Consider the following 20,228-nt stretch of genomic DNA (forward strand, 5'->3'; position numbering starts at 1 on the left):
TGTCACTGCCATACTCCAACTATGAGGGAAAGACCATGAGAATAATCTGTGCTGACCAATGACGGCAACAGAAAACCTACAGATTTTATGATATGAAAAACATCTGTTTCTGTTTAAACCATTCTTCTTTTTATCTTTTGTTATTTGAAGTTAAAAATATTTTGACAGAAAACTCTGCATGCCAAAGTTTACAATGATTTCCAAGTTATCACAAATGATCACTCAGAAGTAATCAGAAAGCAAATATGGAAAATATGTATATATATTTAAAAATAGGGACATGAAACTTTAGTACAAAAAGCCAAATATGCCATTAAATGCACATTTGATTTGAGCAAGGAATAGGGAAAGGAACACAATGGAGGAGGGGCAGGGAGTGTGGCAGAGGACTATTTTATTTATCAAAACCCTATTTTTTTTTTCCTCTTGGGTACAGAGCCAAACCGCACTTCCTGTCTTTCCCTGTGTTGGTTGGAACCCCAAGATCAAGTTCTGGCTCATGGACTGTGAACAGAAGTAATGATTCCAAGCCTGGGCGTGGCCCACAAAAAAACTTCCATGTAATCTTTGCTCTTTCCTTCTCTGGCCAAATAGAGTTCTTGAGCAGAATCCAAAATGGAAGGAGCCTGGGTTCCCACATTACTATATAGAGCAGAGCTCATCCTTGAACCTACTCAGACTGTGATGTTAGCAATATTGTATTGTGTTCAGCCCTGGAGACTTTTACAGCAGTTAGAATCCTATCATCCCATAAATGTAAGAGTGGGGATAAGGAGAAAAGAAAAAATAACAAAGAAAAACATGATGGATGTTATGGTTTGGACCTGAAACATTCCCCAAGGTTTATGCCTTGAAAGATTGGTGCCCAAAGTAGTATTGTTCAGAGGTGAGACTTTTGGAAATGATTAGATCATGAGGGCTCTGACTTTAATAGATTAATGTATTAATGGGTTCACAGTTGATGCTACTGGGGGTTGTGGAAGCTTTAGGAGTGGGGCCTAGTTAGAGAAAGTAGGCCACTGGAAGTGAGCCCTAGAAGGGTAATATTCCCCCCTCCACTGTTCTTTCTTCTTGGCTGCCACAAGGTGAGCAGCTTTCCTCTACCACATGCTTCCACCATGAGATTCCGTTTCACTGCAGGCCCAAAGCAATGAAGCCAGCTGATGACAGACTGAAACTGTGCACCAAAACAAATTTTCCTTTGTTTTTCTTAGGTATTCTGTCACAGCAATGGAAAGCTAACTGACACGACAGAGTTATGGTATGAATGTTGAAAGTACTATTTGGTCTTTCCATGGGTTTCCCAACTTGACCTAAATACCTAAAGTGCTCCTTGTTGGTGACAAGAGATTTGACAAAATTTTCAATATTTAGGATGAATTCTTTTTTCTCATTTTCTTCCCCCATTTTTTTTTTCTAAATCTACTTTTTCTTTTCTTAAGGCCTCATGTTCTTGACTACCTCTTTAGAACATTATAATTTTTAAATTGTGTAGACTGTGTTCCTGAGCAGATACTGGTTCGGAGGAAAGTCATTGCTAAAACAACGTTAATTTAAACATATTTAGAAATACATTAAAAACAGTCCCTTGCTGAGCACAGTGGCTCACGCTTGTAATCCCAGTGGCTGGGGGTGGTGGGGGACTGAGGCAGGAGGATTGCAAGTTCAAAGCCAGCCTCAGTAACTTAATGAAGTCATAAGTAACTCAGTGAGACCCTGTCTCTAAATAAAATTTAAAAAGGGCCAGAGATGTGGCTCAGTGGTTAAACGCCCCTGGATTAATTCCCCAGTACCCAAAAAACACAGTCCCTTGTTAGACAATTTCAACATTTTGGAGATATACTCCAAATGTAGTTTTCTATATGACCAATAAAAACTAAGTAACACTTCAATCTGTATACCTGCACAAATGGCTGTATAAAGTTCAAAACCAATTATTCATTTCTTGCCTGGCTTGCATTGTCCTAACATCTATGACAAGCTATTACTACAAATAGGCATACAAAAACACAAAAACCGATTGATAAATTATATATTACATGTTTATTAAGGGTACAACTTTTATGTAAAATTTACATTTTATGAAAAAAAAATCAAAAATATTTACAAAATTTTGGAAGATAAATGTGCATTGTTCTAATTACAATCCAAAGTAGTAAATAACAATCCTTAAAAACTCACATTTGTTAGCATTCCGTGTTTACAAAATCTTGGTTAAAGAGGCAGCTACAAAGTTTATCACTATACATAAGCAAGAACCAGCTTGCTAGACATATTTCCCATCAAAAATCTGATTTTTTACACTAGTAGTGAATTTTTAAAAGAAAAAAAAAACATTAGTATAAACTCATATGGCTTCAAAATTGTAACCTGTACCCAATACAAATTTATGTATCAACACTTGGTATGAAGACTGTGGCAATTAAGAAAGTGCAGAAGTTTAACCATTTCACTAATTGTACATTTTAAAGGTAATACTTGATTAAAAACAAACATGGTGAGTATAATAGTGTCTGAATTCCAATAATGAAATATTAACTGCCTAATAAAAGTAGTTTGATTGCAAAGCAGACTTACAGTTAAAATTCCAGTAAAGGACTGTAATTGGCATTTAAAAGAGCACAATATAAGAGTTAGAAATCCTAATTTTGCTATTTAGTAAAGACTAAAATTTTAGCAAATTGTCTTATGTGTTGCTTTAGTCAAATCTAAATTTAGAATTGGGCTAACACTGGATATATAAAAATGCACATACTGTGTTACATACTGCTAAGGAGTAGAGTTTCTGCATATTTAGAACATAGCAAGATGTTACATAAATGTCTAGTGATAGGGGTTTTATTTTCTGTAAAGCTTAATATTACAATTAGTGGTTTTATATAAATTATCATATATAACACAAGTTATCAATTCTATGCAAAATGAATGACACTGTTTTTTTGTCATTATAAATAAATTCCCATCTGTAAATTATGAAACTTTGTTTAAAATATTTCATGAATACAAAGTTAGGGTTTTTACTATTTAGTATGAATAGTTCATTTTAAGAGCTTAATCCAATCTATTGCTTCAAATAATTTACCTATTTTTACCATGTAGGAATTAAATATTAAAAACACACAAACTGGTAATTTTTCCAATTGTTCAAATGAAAACAAGTGATAGTACTTCTCCCTCTGGGGCCAAAAATAATCTTTAAAAAATGTATTCCTCATACAATACTACATGTTCACAATATAATCAGTTTAAAAATGATAATAAACACAGTTGAGTGAAATGCTTAATTGAGAGTTAAAATACCAGTTTCCAATTTACCATCATAGTTTTTCAGAATTTATCTGTTTCACATACTTTTGATGAGGTTAATGTCAAATATCTGAAGGTAATTTTTTTCCTCCTGTAAACATACTCTCTCTTAGGCTTATTTCTCTGTCTAGTGGCTACAGTGTATCACTAAGGTGAGCCAGGATTCTGAAGTATAAATTATCCTTTAGTTGTTCTGAATTCTCTTCCCAAAGGAATGCCAAAGGTATTAACAAAAATTGCAAATATCCTATAAAAATTCATAACCACTGTAAGATTCTGAATAAGAGATCTGTTGTAAGGGGAAAAAAGTGAGGCACATTAATGAACACAAACTTAGGCACGTTTCTGGTTTTTGTTATTGTTTTAAAAGGCACACATTATGCAATCCATATAAAAATAAATTAAATCTACACCATTAATTCATCAAAACAATCACAAGTTCTATAAAGTTAATTGCAGAAGTAAATTTCTCTGCTGTCTTTTGCAAGCTTATTTTTAAAACACATTGCACTAGAGAAAATTTCAAAAATCATATAAAACACCATTTACACCTTATTAATATGTTTATGAGAATCAAATTATAGATTTTTTGCATACAGCTCGAACTCTGGTTTGATTACCTTATGGCACATAACTCAATTTAATTGAGTGTTCTGAGTTATTAACATTATCTAAAACTTAGAATTCATGTTCTGTTCATATTCATTCAATATCAAACTTATGAAATTTCAAAGCTATCTTAGACTAAAAATTTACGGAAAGCTAAATTATTTTGTGCTTGCTCTCCTGAAATTTTAGGCCTGATATTACACTATAACCCCCCCCTTTTAAACATAGACACTGAAGATAATTTAAAATTTTAGCCTATGAAAACTTCACTTTTACTGAGAATCAGAATAAATGTGTTTCCTGAATATTGCATATGATCGTTTACAGCGTACAAAATCATTTCAGTGCTATTTCTTTCAATGACTCACTTTGAAAGTGCGATTTAATGTTTGTAGTTAGCTCTCAAATATGTCTAAGTTTGAAAGACATCATATAAGTTACAATAGTGTTTGGAAAGAACAGGTATAATGCAGAATGGCAGGTCTGTATTACTCCCTTAAGCCAACCACTTTCTCAGGTCCATCAACAATCTGCCAGGTATCTTCCTGGAAAACACCAAGAAATTACAGTTTCAAATATATTCAAAGGACATTTTTCATTGTGCTCACAGACACAGAACCCTATTTTCCATTTGCTATTTAGAATACATTAGAATCACATTTCCAAGGTTCAAGGAAAAAATTTCAATGCCTTTAGATTATCAACTACTTAACAGCTGTTTAGTAGCTGTTAAAATACAAATGTTTCAGCTGGATGAGGCAGCCCACACCTGTAATTTCAGTGGCTCAGGAGGTTGAGACAGGAAGATGGCGAGTTCAAAGCCAGTCTGAGCAAAAGTGAGACACTAAGCAACTCAGACTGTCTCTAAATAAAATACAAAATGGGACTGGGGATTTGGCTCAGTGGTTGAGTGCCTCTTAGTTCAATCCCTGGTCCCCCGACCCAACCAAAAAAAAGAATACAAATGTTTCCCATGTACATTAAAAATTGCAACTTACCAGTGGCAAACCGCTTCTTTACTAAGGAAAGCCTATAGCCAGTGCCAACAAGTTCAATATCTACTCCTGAGAGGGTACTTCCCTCACTGAGGAATTGCACTGCAAGTGTTGTGGGTTTACTGGGTCCTTCTGAAAGATCAAATTTTGCCCTGAGGGACCCAGAACCTACAAAACAAACAAACAAATAAATAAGAAAGAATAAACTTAAATGAGGTAAAATACATTGTGCAACAAATTAAATCACATTAGCACATAAACTAAACTATTATCAGTCCCACTCTAAATTAATGAAATGTGTACAGGAAAAACAAACCATTATCTTGTTTCCAAATTAGATTATATTCAGTGAATCTGATTTTTTATAATCAATCCATCTTCTTTTTTTAAAATTTTTTTTTAGTTGTAGGTGGATACAATATCTTTATTTTTATTTATTTATTTTTATGTGGTACTGAGGATTGAACCCAGGACTTCATAAGTGCAAGGCAAGCGCTCTACCACTGAGCTACAATCCCAGCCCTCCATCTTCTTAACAGTAATCTTCAGAGATGGTTATTATTAAGACTTCTATGCTGGATTCACATTGAAGTTAAGTCAAAAGGAAAGAAATAAGCAATTAAGAGCAGCAGAAAGGGAAATGCTAGTAGGGATATATATAGGTAGGATAAAGTAAAAAACAAAATTACTGTTGAGTATCAGATCATGGGGACCAGAGAGGTGAAAAAGGAAAGGTAGCTATTGTTGGAAAGAATTGTTATCAACATTACTATTTTCTATTCACTCTTCTTTAAAAATTGTTTTTTACTTGTCTAACATCATGCCTTAGATTTTTCAGAAATTCCTTTTGATATAACAATTTTTTTCAACACTCTCTAATCCTTGACAACACTAAACCAATAATTATAATACATATGATAAATGCTGTAAAAGAGCTCCCAGAAGCTATAGACACAAAAGCACATAGCTCTACATGAAGCTATTAACTTCTGGTAGTGGTGATGGTTACACAGGTACAGAGACAGGAGACCTGCAAGAGCCCAATGCATTTAAGAGAACTGCATCTAAAATGTATAAAAAGAGTACTGCATCTATAGTAGAATAGCTGGAAAATATGATACAAGTGTAGAGCAGTAGATTAGACTAGTTGTGAGGACTTTGGGGAATCACCCACGATAAGGAAGACAGGAATATCTCCGATTAGTGCCCTAGAAAGGAAGGGAAAAACAAGATTCAAAATAGGAAGACCAGCTGTAAGTCAACAAAATAGTTTAGGACCACAGGTGTGAAGAAACAGGGATCTGAACTAGGCCAAGGGAAAGGAAAGAACAATGCATCTAAAGGATATTTAGGAGTTGAAGTCAAGAGGTGAAAAAGGAGTAGGAATCTAGAAGAGTTCCCATGTTTCTGGTTAGGTAAAATAGACAAGACTTGCTAGGTATGATTCCCTGTACAGAAGTGTAACGGTAGAAAAAAATGTGGAACAAGATGTCACAACACTGGTCTATTCTATTGGTGGCACAGATCAGAGTGGAGATGAACTGCTGCAGAACTCTTAACTACTGTCCAAGTCTTCCTTAAACTTTTACAACTTTTTTTTAAATTTGAGAGGTTTATTTAGGAAAGTAGATACATATTCAAGGGAGAATGGGAGTGATCTCAAAAGAGAGAGTAAAGCAAGAAATATACATGCACTCAAGGGAGAATGTGGGCTACCTGCAAAGGGGAAGACAGCCAAACTTTTGCAATTCTTGAAAATTACACTAGGAGCAAAGACCAGTCAATTTAAGGAACTTCTTAAACTTCAGAATTATTTCCTGTCCCTTTTCTGGGTACAGAGCCAGAAGAGAAAACATTTTTATTTTACAGTACAACCAGATTTGTGAATTTTTCACAGAGATTTTTATACCTAAATAACAGAAGGAAACTATTAAAATATGTGGTTAAAAATGCTTATTTTTGAGGGCTGGGGATGTGGCTCAAGCGGTAATGCGCTTACCTGGCATGCACGGGGCACTGGGTTCGATCCTCAGCACCCATAAAAATAAAATAAAGATGTTGTGTCCACCGAAAAACTAAAAAATAAATATTAAAAAGTTCTCTCTCTTTAAAAAAATGCTTATTTTTGAGAACAAATTCTTCTCTTGATAAGTATTTATGAGTTATTGTACAGTTTCGTTAAGTGGGGGGAAAAGACATCCTCCCTTCTTGCTAGCTGAATGCAAGTCCTCAATACAGGTAGAATGTCTACCTTACTTCCAGTTTAAACTAGGAATTTCAGTGTGGTTCCCTAAAGTCATATAACTAGGGTAAAAGTCAGTGTATCTGGTTACTTGAAAACAGCCACCTTTAAGTACCAAACAGAAAAAAGGAACTGCAGATTAGCTTGGTATTTCATTCAAAGTGCACCTCTTTAGTAAAGGTCTGATTCTGCCTAACAGGTATAAAGGAACAGACAATAAAGACATGCTCATGGTACTTTACACAAAAATATGTAGGAGAAAAATTACTGACATTATGCTCAAAATGTTCAAAAAGAAAAAGTTGAGCAAAATCTGAAAAGCCAAGAGAGTAGAGGACAAAACTACCTTCTCAATAGGAAAAGTTATTGGAGGCTAATTAAGCATTCCAAAAAAGGAAGAAGACTTCTCTTTTTATTAAGAGAAAATTAAACTATCTAATATTAAACACTGGGAATCATATGCTAATTTTAAATTTAGTTAGGGAAGATCTTAGGAGTGACCAGCAAGAATAGACTTTTCCTTCCTACTGGAAACATAGGTACGGACTTGAAGGAGGCAAATAACAACTTTTTAAAATAATCTTCACAGAATTAAAGACTGCTGATGGTTAGTTCTAATAAGGAAAAACAACCAGGAAAGACTTTCTTATTAAGTTGGGGTGGGCAAGAGGTTTTAAAAAGTAAGAAGATTCTAAATGATTTCTAGGGGGCCAGAATGAACCAAATAATGTGTTCAATTAGTTTTAATTAGTTATTAGGTTACCTACCTGGGATAGACAGTTCTATTTTTTAAATTCATTTTATTAGGTGTTTTTTTCTTAATGTTATCATGTAAATATGAGAGGCATTTACATAATATTTATAAATTTGTAACAAAACATGTTCATTTTCTTGCAGGGAAAGCTCCTTTAATCTAGAAAGGAAAAATCTGAATCATAGCTGGTCCAGTATATTTAAGGTGTTGACTTCCACCTAGTGGTCAGTTCTAGAACTGAAGGCATGCAATTCCAGGAGGCAACTTTCCATAAAAATGCCTAAAAACCCCAAGATGGGGGAATAGCTCACTGGTACATGTTTGAGGTCCTGGGTTTGATCTCCAGCACCACACATACACAAAAAGAAAACAAGAACAACAAAATTCATTTTCAGTTACACCACAAAAAAGCATGCATATACTTACCTCCATTTTCTGATTTTTCTGAAATGCCAGACAATTTCCAAAAGGCTTTCATTTGTTCTGCATTCCTGTAACACAAATAAATATCGTCAGGTTAAGTGTCTAATACATTAACTTATGCATACATAGGCACTTAATAAATAAAAGCACCTAAAGTATTTTCACTATTAACAACTACACTGCTAAGAAATATGTTTATGATATAGCATAAATAAATGTTCTTTCTTAATTAATGGAAATTTACCAGATTATAGAAGTTCTCTAGTTTCTACTGATAAAAAAAAGCTGAACAGGTATATGTGGCTTGGTACCTTAAATAGGTACTCGGGAAAACACTGTTATTAAATGATGAAACAAATATAAAGAGTTGTTAGAGTCTATACTAATATTAACAGAGGAGAGGAGGGAGGTAGTTAGAGGACAGTAATACTACTGAACACTAACAGGTGTTCCTAGAGATATACCAAATGCTATTTTTAACCCTGTAGAATAATTATCACTTTTTAAAAGAAGTTTAGTAATTAAAGGTATTCATTCAGTCGGATGGCATTTACAGCAAAACTGATTATTTTGGATTAAGGCTACTATATCTTGACTAGTAAAATTAACAGCATTTTTTATAGCATGATTTCTATGGGAAAACTGTACTAAATCTTTTGAAATCTGTAAGATAATTTTGAAAACTTGGGTTCTAAAAGTTGTGGGCTGCAATAGAAATTTAGCAGGAGTTCAGAAATATATATTAAATTACCACACTGCAGGGGGAAGGGACTGCATATTTGTGACTCCTCCATCCACTGGTACCACCACCTGTATGTTGGAAAGCACACTAGGTGCCACCATAGCTTCTGGATTGTACTTATAATCCACTCTAAGATCTGTGGTGCTGGCACTACATTTCCAGTATGTTGCAAGATTCAAAGGAGTGGACTGAATGCCATTTGATGATACCTTTAAAAAGAAAAAAATTGTCTTTGGCCTGAAGAGTAAATTAAGTCATATTCATTACACAGATACTTGAACATAAGAATTTACAGAATCAAAAACTATCTAATAAGAGTACTGATGCTAGTAACAGTAAAGGGTCACTCTCAGCATGTACACATGGGATGACCAACATCAAAACATCTGCAGTGCCTGTATACGGTGCATGTTCCCCTGGCTCTAACTGCTGAAAATCTGATTTGACAGCTTAGAGACAATGCCCAGAAATCAGCATATTATCAGATAATTCTTATTTGTGTAAAGTTTGAGAACTTTTCAACATTCAACATAGAATTATTTATGAATAATGAGAATTTAAATATAAAACAATAGAAAAAAGGGAGATTCACCAAACAGTTCCACAAGCCTGCAATCAATACTTCCAACTTAATATGGTTGACTTTAATCATCTGACCCATAATAAATGACACACTTTCTTCCAATTCTTCAACTCTTTGCTCAAAGGGCTCCTTTTGAAGCCATTTAAAAAGCTATCCTGGATAAAGTTCAGTGGTAGAATGTTTGTCTAGCATCTATAAGGCCCTGGGGTTCAATCCCAGTAACACACACACACACAGAAAAGCTACACTGACCACCCTTTACAAATTTTCGTTGAAACTACACTTTTGTCAGGTGCCGTGGCGCACACCTGTAATCCCAGTGGCTAGGGAGGCTGAGTTAGGAGGATCTAGAGTTCAAAGCCAGCTTCAGCAACTTGGCAAGACCCTGTCTCTAAATACAATAACAAAATAGGGCTGAGAATGTGGCTCAGTGGTCGAGTGCCCCTGAATTCAGTCCCAGGTACTGCCTTCCCGGCCCCCACAAAAATGACCCTTTCAATCTTCCTTAACTTTTTTTCCCCCTTTTCTCCATGTCATTATCTTCTAACAAACAATATTATTTAATTATGTGTACTGTCCTCCTGTCCTGCTCCTAGCAATTAGCACGAACTAAATAATAAATAAATAATAACACCCCCCCCCCACCATCTCTCTGAGGATTGAACTCCAGGGCTCTAAAGCACGCCAGCCTTTTTTTATTTTTTGAGGTCTTACTAAATTGCTTAGGGCTTCACTAAATTACTGAGGCTGGCCTCAAACTTGCTTGCAATCCTCTGCCTCAGCCTCCCAATTTGCTGGGATTATAACAACATGCTACCACAGCCAGCTCATTCTATTATTATTATTTTTTTAATGTGGTGCTGAGGATTGAACCCACTCCCTCACCTGTGCTAGGCAAGCACTTTACCACTGAGCCACAACCCCAGCCCCATAACTCATTCTTTTTAATGGTTGTAAGAACTCATTTAATCAATCTTTTCCTTTGCTGATATATACTTAGATTGTTTCCAAACAATGCTATAATGAATATTCTTTGTATCTTATCTTTGCCCATTTACTATGATTTCTGAGAATAAATTTCTGGAAGTGGAATTGTTGAATTAAAGATTATATCTACCCAACAATCTGCTACAACTGCCTTCTCTGAGGTTCTATTTGTGTTCCCATTAACAAGTGGCCACACCCCTACATACTGGGTAGAGCATCTGTTGATGGGCATCTAGACTGCTTCCATAACTTAGCTTCTGTGAAATGTACTGCAATAAACATAGGTATATGTATCTTTATGAAACATAGGTATCATGTATGTTTAAAATATGCTGACTTAATTCTTTAGGATAAACACCGAGGAGTGGGATAGCTGGGTCATATGGTAGATCTATTTTTAGCTTTCTTCCATTGTGGCTGTATTAATTTACATCCCTACTAACTGTGTATAAGGGTTCCTCCCTGTACCACATCCCCTCATCTTCACCAGCAAGAAACTAAAATATTACTCCACTTTAGTGTTTGGAACATTTCTTGACCCTTTTTATTTCATTCTGTCTCGGTTTTGTTTGGCGTCATCTTGTTGGGTTGTATTATAGTAGAAATATGGGATCAGAAATTAGTAAAAAACAAACTGAAAGAGTGTTAAGTAAATTGTTAGAGGAAGGAGGCATCCCAGTAAAATCAAGAGCAGTCAGGGCATACGTTGATACAATACAAAAATGTAGCCCATGGCTTTTTAAGGAGGAGTTGTTAAATATATCACAATGGAACCATCATGGTGAAGATTTAAAAAGAATAGAAAAGAAAAGCCCAGGGACTCTGCCAGTTGGCACATTGCCATTGTGGACATTCGTATCTTGTTTGCTTAGTCCAAAGCCTTCAGTTCAGACAATGGTAGAGGAAGGAGAAGACATAATGATTCAAGTAAAAGAGAAGGTCTCTCAAGTTAGTCAGACAGAGGAAAAGATTCAAGTAAAAGAGAAGGCCTCTCAAGCTAGTCAGACAGAGAAAGAAAGTGTAAAACAGAAAAAGCCATCAGGGGGAAAGTTACAACAGGAGACTGCTACTAACACCTTTCTATCACCAGAGGGTGTAAGTGTCCAACCAACAGCACCACCTCTACAGGAGACTGCTACTAACACCTTTCTATCACCAGAGGGCGTAAGTGTCCAACCAATAGCGCCACCTCCATATGCTGGGAGGCCCCCAACCCCCGCAGTTGATAGTTGGGATCCTGAGACAAGGTCTCAAATATTAACATGCCCTGTATTTGAGGCAGGAGGGCAGCGATTTTACCAAGTTTTAAATTTCAAAACAGTGAAGCAGCTAAAAGAGGCTGTAACAACCTATGGTCCTCAAGCACCCTTCACTGTAAGCATGGTCGAAGTCATTAACAACTTGAACATGACGCCAGCAGATTGGGCTAATATGTGTAAAGCTGTGCTAAATGGAGGACAATACCTGTTATGGAAGGTTGCCAATGAGGAATTTTGCAAGGAGACGGCTAGGCGAAATGCAGCAGCTGGTTATCCTCAGAGAAATCTAGATATGTTGTTAGGAAAGGGACCTTATGAGGATCAGCAGCAACAAATTGCATATGATCCTGGCGTATACGCACAAATTGCTGCAGATGCAATTAAGGCATGGAAGACTTTACAAGGACATGGAGGTTTACAAGGTCAATTATCTAAGGTAATACAAGGAGCTAATGAACCTTATGCTGAATTTGTAGATAGGCTTATTCAAACAGCTACCAGAGTTTTTGGGAATACAGAACAAGCAATGCCATTACTAAAACACCTGGCTTATGAGCAAGCGAATCGTTGGTGCAGAGATATCATTAGACCATGGAAACATGAAGATTTAAACACATATATTAAATTATGTAGAGACATTAATGAACAAGAGCAAGTCGTGGCAGCTGCAGTCAGACAGGCTTTAGATGCCAGAGACATTAATGAACAAGGGCAAATTGTGGCAGCTGCAGTAAAACAGGCTTTAGATGCCAGGCCAAGAACATGCTACAATTGTGAACAAACAGGACATTTTAAAAGGAATTGCCCCATTGGAGGAGGGTTTAACAAAACTAGGTATCAAAGGAGTAGAATACCAGGTATTTGCCCACGATGCCGTAGAGGGAGACATTGGGCTAATGAATGCCGTTCTCAAACCACCATAGAGGGTACTCCATTATCAAAAAACGAACAAGGACCAGGTGTTTATCCACGATATCGTGGAGAAAGGCATCGGGCTCCATTGCCAAAAAATGGACAGGGGGGCCCAATGCTCCGGGGCCCAAAACCACAAATATACGGAGCACTGGAGGAACCCAGCAACCCCATCAGGGTAGTGCCCAGGACACATTGTCCATCAGATCCCTCATCAGACAAACCAGAGGGAGCGCAGGGTTGGACATCTGCGCCTCCGCCAGAGCAGTACTAACTCCAGAGATGGGAGTTCAAATCATTCCCACAGGGGTGAAAGGACCTCTTCCCAAAGGAACAGTAGGCTTATTATTGGGACGCAGCTCTTCTACTCTAAAAGGACTTATGATAAGTCCTGGGGTAATTGATCCCGATTATGAAGGTGAAATAAAAATTATAGCCAGTTCTCCAAAGGGTATATCAGTAATTTCACCAGGAGATAGAATAGCACAGTTACTAATAATACCCAGCCTACATGATAAATTTTCCAGTTGTACTGTAGAAAGAGGTTCCAAGGGATTAGGCTCCACAGGTGTAGATTGAGCTATGCTTTCTTTAAATTTAGATTCTCGCCCCATGCTAAAACTAAATATTCAAGGACATGAATTTAATGGGCTACTGGATACAGGTGCAGACCTTAGCATCATCTCTCGTCAAGAATGGCCAAAACATTGGCCATTACAACAAGCCACTCAAACGCTTCGAGGCCTAGGAGTGGCAACTAATCCCCATAGAAGTGCAATGGTATTAGATTGGAAGGATCCTGAAGGATGTGAAGGAACTATACAGCCATATGTATTGGATCATCTTCCCGTAAATTTATGGGGACGAGATGTCCTAGATCAATTAGGTTTGACATTAACAAATAACATCAACCAAAATGCACCCACTATTATGACTAGACAAGGTTTTAGGAAAGGAAAAAGATTAGAAAAACAAGAACAAGGTATAGCAGCACCAATACAAATAGATCAAGGAACAGACAGACATGGGTTGGATTTTCAGAAAGGGCCACTGAGACAATAAAAATTACTTGGAAATCAGAAAGACCAGTATGGGTTCCTCAGTGGCCCCTGACTAAAGAAAAGATACAAGCAGCCCATGACCTGGTCAAACAACAATTAGCAGAAGGACATATACAACCTTCTGTATCTCCCCATAATACTCCCATTTTTGTCATCAAAAAGAAATCTGGTAAATGGAGATTATTGCAAGATTTAAGAGCCATTAATAATGAGATGGTTATTATGGGACCTGCTCAATCAGGGATTCCTCAGTTGTCTGCTTTGCCAAAAACCTGGTATGTTTTAGTTATAGATATTAAAGATTGGTTTTTTTTCAATTCCAATTCATCCTGAGGATAGTCCACGTTTTGCATTTACTATCCCTGCACTGAATCATGAAGGTCCTGATCAGAGATATGAATGGAAAGTACTCCCTCAAGGGATGGCTAACAGCCCAACTATGTGTCAAATTTATGTTAACAAAGTAATCCAGCCACTTAGAAATCAAAATCCTGAATTACAAATATTTCACTATATGGATGATGTATTATTAGCACACAAAGATAAAAACACATTGCTAGAATGTTATGCCACACTTACAAACTTATTAAAAAATTATAATCTAGAGATAGCAATAGATAAAGTACAATTAAATTTTCCAATTAATTATTTAGGAGTTCTATTATCCTCAACCATGGTCCGTCCACCAAAAATTCAAATACGAGTAGATCAACTCAAATCACTTAATGACTTTCAAAAGTTATTAGGAGACATAAATTGGATAAGGCCTTATTTAGGTATACCAACAGGAGAGTTGGGACCTTTATTTGATATCCTAAAAGGTCCATCAGATCCAAATTCACCCCGAATGTTAACGCCTGAAGCAAGAAAGGCATTAAAAATCATTGAAACATATATGGAAAATATGCATTTGGATAGAATTGATATAAGTTTGCCTTTATTATTTATTGTACTACCAACAAAAAATATTCCTACAGGAGTATTTTGGCAAGAAGGTCCATTATTATGGATACATTTATCTTATTCTCCTAACACTATTCTTACTAGGTATCCTGAGGCTGTAGGACAATTAATACTCAAAGGAATAAAAGCAGCAAAGGGAGTGTTTGGAATTTCTCCCAATAAAATTATTACTCCATATACTATGAATCAAATTGATGAGTTAGCTAATGAGTTAAATACTTGGGCAATAATCATGTGCAAATCTAATGTTTCATTTGATAACCACTTACCATCTAATCCTTTATTGTCTTTTTGGTCATTGCATCCTGTAATTTTTCCAAAAATGACAAGAAAAACACCTATCATGAATGCTCCAAATATATTCACTGATGGGTCAAATAATGGTACAGCAGCAGTCGTTACCCCTGATCAAACTTTTACATTTTTAGTACCCAAACAATCAGCTCAAAACGTAGAGCTTAATGCAGTTTTACAAGCTTTTGTGATGTTTAAAGATTCTGTATTTAATTTATTTTCTGATAGTCAGTATGTAGTTAATGCTATAGTATCTCTTGAAGATGCTGGTAGGATTTCCCCTTCTTCTACTGTTTTCTCTTTGCTTTCCACTATACAAAGTCTAATCTGGGACAGAAAAGATCCATTCTTTATAGGACATATCAGGGCACATACAGGATTGCCTGGAGCCCTTAGTTTGGGCAATGATTTAGCAGATAAAACTACACATGACATACATATTTTCTCTACACTAGAAGAAGCTATAAATTTTCATAAAAAGTTCCATGTCAATGCTAATACTTTACAAAAGCGTTTTAAAATAACTAAGGAACAAGCTAGACAAATAATAAAACAATGTCAAAATTGTGTGACCTTTTTACCACAAGTTAATCTTGGAGTCAATCCTAGAGGATTGATACCTAACCATATTTGGCAGATGGACGTCACACACTTGCCAGAATTTGGAAAATTAAAATATTTGCATGTTACAGTTGATACTTCTTCTGGATTTTTGATGGGCTCCCTTCATGCCGGAGAAAAAACTAAAGATGTTATAGCTCATTGCTTACAAAATTTTGCCACTGTGGGTGTTCCAAAACAGTTAAAAACAGATAATGCCCCTGGTTATACTTCTACCTCTTTTAAACAATTTTGCTCAACATTTGGCATTACTCATATAACAGGAATCCCATACAATCCACAGGGACAAGGCATAGTTGAAAGAGCTCATCAAACTATTAAAATGTACTTATTAAAGCAAAAAGAAGGAATTGGGAAGGGGTATATATTCCCCAAAGATAAACTTAAAATAACCCTTTTTACTCTAAACTTTTTAAATTTGGATTCATCAGGACTTAGTGCTGCGGAAAGGCATATGTGTCCAAAAAATGTACATAAGCCCAAGGTACTTTGGAAGGATATTCTAACAGGACAATGGAAAGGTCCTGACCCAGTAATTGTCTGGAGTCGGGGGTCTGTTTGTATGTTTCCACAGGGAGAACAGCAGCCGATTTGGATTCCAGAGAGATTAACCAAGGTCCTGACCCAGTGATTGTCTGGAGTCGGGGGTCTGTTTATGTGTTTCCACAGGGACAACAGCAGCCGATTTGGATTCCAGAAAGATTAACTAAAGCGATTTCTACAGACCAAAAAGAAGATGATTTGGCTCAAATCCATAACAACTGATATCCAAAACTCCAGTTTGGCTATTCTTACATCTGCAACAGAACCAGGATGCTTTTTTCAATATCTATTTTATTATTGCCCTTTGCCATATCATGAAGTTCTATTTTGTTTTTTGAGCTCATACAGATCTAGGTTAATGTTTTGCTGATCAGTTCTATTTTTTGACTATAGAGTTTTTAAACATTGCAATGGAGATTTCACCTGTAAAAAGTTATAAGGCCTTTACTATAATGTTATGTGTTGTATGTATTATATTATGTGTGCACACTTGTGTTTTGTGTTATATGTTTGAATGTACGTATGTCCATATATCATATATGATGAGCGCTCATGATAAAATGGATCCAAAATTTTTTTTTTTTCACGTGATTTATATGGTTTAATTTAAATTGGGTAAACAACTGTTGAGGATTGTTTTAATATGTAAACAAAAAAGAAGGTTAACAGATCTGTTTGTTTACTTTCACCTTTCCTTTTCATTATATTTAATAATTCTCTTAAAGATAATGTAAATTGTTAAGAAAATTGTTTTCTTTTAGTGCCTTCTGTAGTGTTACATAATTTTTTCTTTAGCCATTATTGCCAGAATTCCTATCTTCATCCCAGTGCCGGTGAAGACAATGTAAATTGTTAAGAAAATTGTTTTCTTTTAGTGCCTTCTGGAATGTTACATAATTTTTTCTTTAGCCATTATTGCCAGAATTCCTATCTTCATCCCAGTGCCGGTGAAGTCAAAGATAAAACCAATCTACAGCTTCTACAATAGCCATCACTGAACTGCTTGCAGAACTTGCCTGGACACATTGTGAGCTCACCTGTATGCATTGTGAACTATCTGTTGGTGCAGCGACTTGTGGTAGTGTTGGGGTATTTTTGCTGATGATGTCACCGGTGGTACAATTTTTCAAAGGAGCCCTCAATTGGCTTAATGTCATGGCATTTTGCATCCTCCTCTACTAGTGATGGTCTAAAATTTGGGGGCCAACAGAGGTGAGGCAAAGAACCTCACTCCCCCACAGGTGCAAAGGCCTATCCACAAGTATGGCTGTATGCTGGACCGGTAGTCAGTGACGGGTATGATCCAATTGCAGTGGTACCAACCTAAGACAGGAGGCTGACGCCTAGAGGTCAGTTCATCCGATGACGGGTAAGGACCATATGTTGAATTGGACTGCCTAACAGGCACGGTCCCTAAGCCACATGCTTGTTGTTTAAACAGAGAGGGGGAGATGTTGAGAGCCACAGCCAAAGGGGCCCCAGCAAACTTCCAGCTGCCAGCAAACTTCCAGCTGCTGGCTGATGATTGGCTCACAGCGGCCCCAGCAACATCTAGCTGATTGGCTCCTCGGCCCCAGCAACATCTAGCTGATTGGCTCCTCTGCGGTGATGCTCATTGGGCTGTTTCCCTGCCCTTTCAGACCACGGAGCTGCTCATTGGGGGACTTTTTTGGCTCCGCCCACGTGACCCAGCCAATCGGCCTCAAGAGCAGGAGGATTGTGGGAGGTGGAGAGAAGCTTGTGTGGGAGAGAGAGGCTTGTGGAAAGCCGGTGGTGGCAGTTGAGGCTCTGAGGGTTTTTCCTGAGAGGCTGTTTTGTTTGGCGTGTGTGGTTCTAAAAATAAAGTTAGTTTCTTTTGACAAGTGGCTCCTGATTGTGCCCAGCCAGACTGCGGCAGTCTTCCAGGTTTTATTCTTCCAGAGAATTTGAAAATAATTATCAAGTCTCCAAACATAAACAAAGACATAATCTCTATGGGGTCTCTGATCAGAGTCACATTAAATTTAAATTTAATTTAGAAACAACTAAACTTTTTATATCATGAATATTCCCTTAAATGAATAAATACTTTTCTACATATATGCAAAGCCAACAGACTGTTATATTTCTTCCTATTTTTTATTGTATTTTTCTCTATTAGTTTTTCTGATTGAAAAAGTTATTAATTTTGATATTAATTTTGAAACTGGTCACTTTATTAAATTCCCCTAGATCACAATAGTTTCCTAATTGCTTCTCCTGAATTTTCCAGGTATCACCTGAGAATAATACTTTTGGTTCCTCTTTTCCAATATTTATTACTGCTTATTTTATCCTCTTATCCAACTGTACTGGCTTAACACATTTAGAAAAATCTTCAATAACAATCCTATTAGTATTAATAGGAATAATGAGTGTCTTTGCCATACCTCTCTTCAATTAATTATTTTAGTTTTGTTATTAAGACTAATGCTACTGGTCTTTTCAGGTTAAGTACAAATTTATGTATTTATATTTATTCAGTACTTTAAACAAATTCTATCAAATTGACTGTATCATCCTCTCATTTATTAACAGATTTTCTAGTTTTGAAACATCCTTGCATTCCTGAAACGAACCTCATTTGGCTAAGATATATTTATTCATTTACTGATATGCTAGACTCCATTTGTTAATGTTTTAATTTAGGGTTTCTGCAATGATGTAATACTCACCTGATACTTTAATACATCCACATTATAATATGAAGCAGCTGGATTTTGCTCTGATAGCTTCTTGAGGTAGATGGTAACAGCTTGCATGTTCATCCAAAAATCTTTTGTGTTGGAATCACACTGTGATGGATCACTATATGCATAAGAAACATTTTTGTTATTTTATTTGACTTATCTTTTTCCTTTGCCTCTATGTAATAATTTGATAAATAATTCTCTAAGACTAGTAGAAATGAACCCAAAGATGGGTTCATTCATCCTCTCAGATTAGAGGATGAAGAACAAACACAGGAGAAGGTTGCCTGAAAAATAAGATGGAATGAAACAAAAAGTTTTAAAAATAACTGTCATTAGTTCAAAAACAAAATAAAACCACAGAGACTGTTTAATAATAGTAAATAATTTTGGTATTGTCCTCAAATTAAATATTAATTTCTTATAAACATTTCTTTCAAAGAAACTTCAACCTTCAAAACAAACATACACAAACCTGAACACAAGTTGTGCATTTGGAAGAATCTGCTCAAGTCTGCTGATATTTTTCACCCTGAAGCACAGCACAGCAGGAGAGGGATTGCTAGTGAAGACTTTAATAATTCCACTTGGAAATGATATAGTTACATCACCAGTGATCTTCACAATACATCTGAAATTGGGAACGTTGGTAAGTGCTAAAATAAGATACTTTAATTTCTAATTAAAGCATGTTTGGTTTAAAAAAACATACATGTATGTGTATATACATGTGTGACAATGTGTACATATATATATCTTTTATCATAATTATGGATGAATTATTTCTTCAATTTAATTATAAAAATGATTCTAGGAGAAACAGAACACTCATCTAGCATCATCTTTTCCTAGAATTAAACTTCAAACACAAATGTAAGCACACTAATAACGTTTCTTTACCATCCCCTGAACTACCTTAAGGGCACTACCTCCCTGGGAATACTACCCCTAGTTGTAGCCATGTTCCCCTCTTAGACCCATAAAGCACTGGACCTGATGGTGTTATTGGTACATGTCCCTCCTGCTCCTCGTTGCCCTCTATTTCTTCTTTCTTTGAAACTTGTGCATCAGACTATAGCACTCACTACCCCTTTCCCTTTCAAGTTGTATTCCAAACTCCCTCCCTTTCATGCCCTGAAAATCTGAGCTTCTGGCTCACTCTCAATCTTGTCTCATAATTTTAATGATTTCAGTATCCACCTAGATGGTGCTTTCAATATTTTTTG

General features: G+C 36.2%; 1 protein-coding gene across 4 annotated transcripts in view; it reads right to left on the reverse strand.

The window, feature by feature from the left end:
* Positions 1 to 2,024: 2,024 nt before the first annotated feature.
* The window catches only part of Fcho2 (FCH and mu domain containing endocytic adaptor 2), a 141,020-nt gene continuing 122,816 nt past the window's right edge, over positions 2,025 to 20,228 (reverse strand). For all 4 annotated transcript variants that reach the window (XM_058574144.1, XM_058574146.1, XM_058574143.1 and 1 more), the window contains 6 exons: positions 19,478 to 19,633; positions 18,988 to 19,120; positions 9,081 to 9,280; positions 8,333 to 8,397; positions 4,914 to 5,078; positions 2,025 to 4,460 (listed from right to left, as the gene is read on the reverse strand). In XM_058574144.1, coding sequence (XP_058430127.1) covers positions 4,438 to 4,460; positions 4,914 to 5,078; positions 8,333 to 8,397; positions 9,081 to 9,280; positions 18,988 to 19,120; positions 19,478 to 19,633 — 742 coding nt within the window. In that variant the 3' untranslated portion in view covers positions 2,025 to 4,437. The remainder of the gene's footprint in view (positions 4,461 to 4,913; positions 5,079 to 8,332; positions 8,398 to 9,080; positions 9,281 to 18,987; positions 19,121 to 19,477; positions 19,634 to 20,228) is intronic.

This window comes from Marmota monax, unplaced genomic scaffold (genome assembly GCF_021218885.2).
Source record: "Marmota monax isolate L192 unplaced genomic scaffold, Marmota_monax_Labrador192_F-V1.1 WCK01_AAM20220418_F8-fsc00018, whole genome shotgun sequence".
Lineage (NCBI taxonomy): Eukaryota > Metazoa > Chordata > Mammalia > Rodentia > Sciuridae > Marmota > Marmota monax.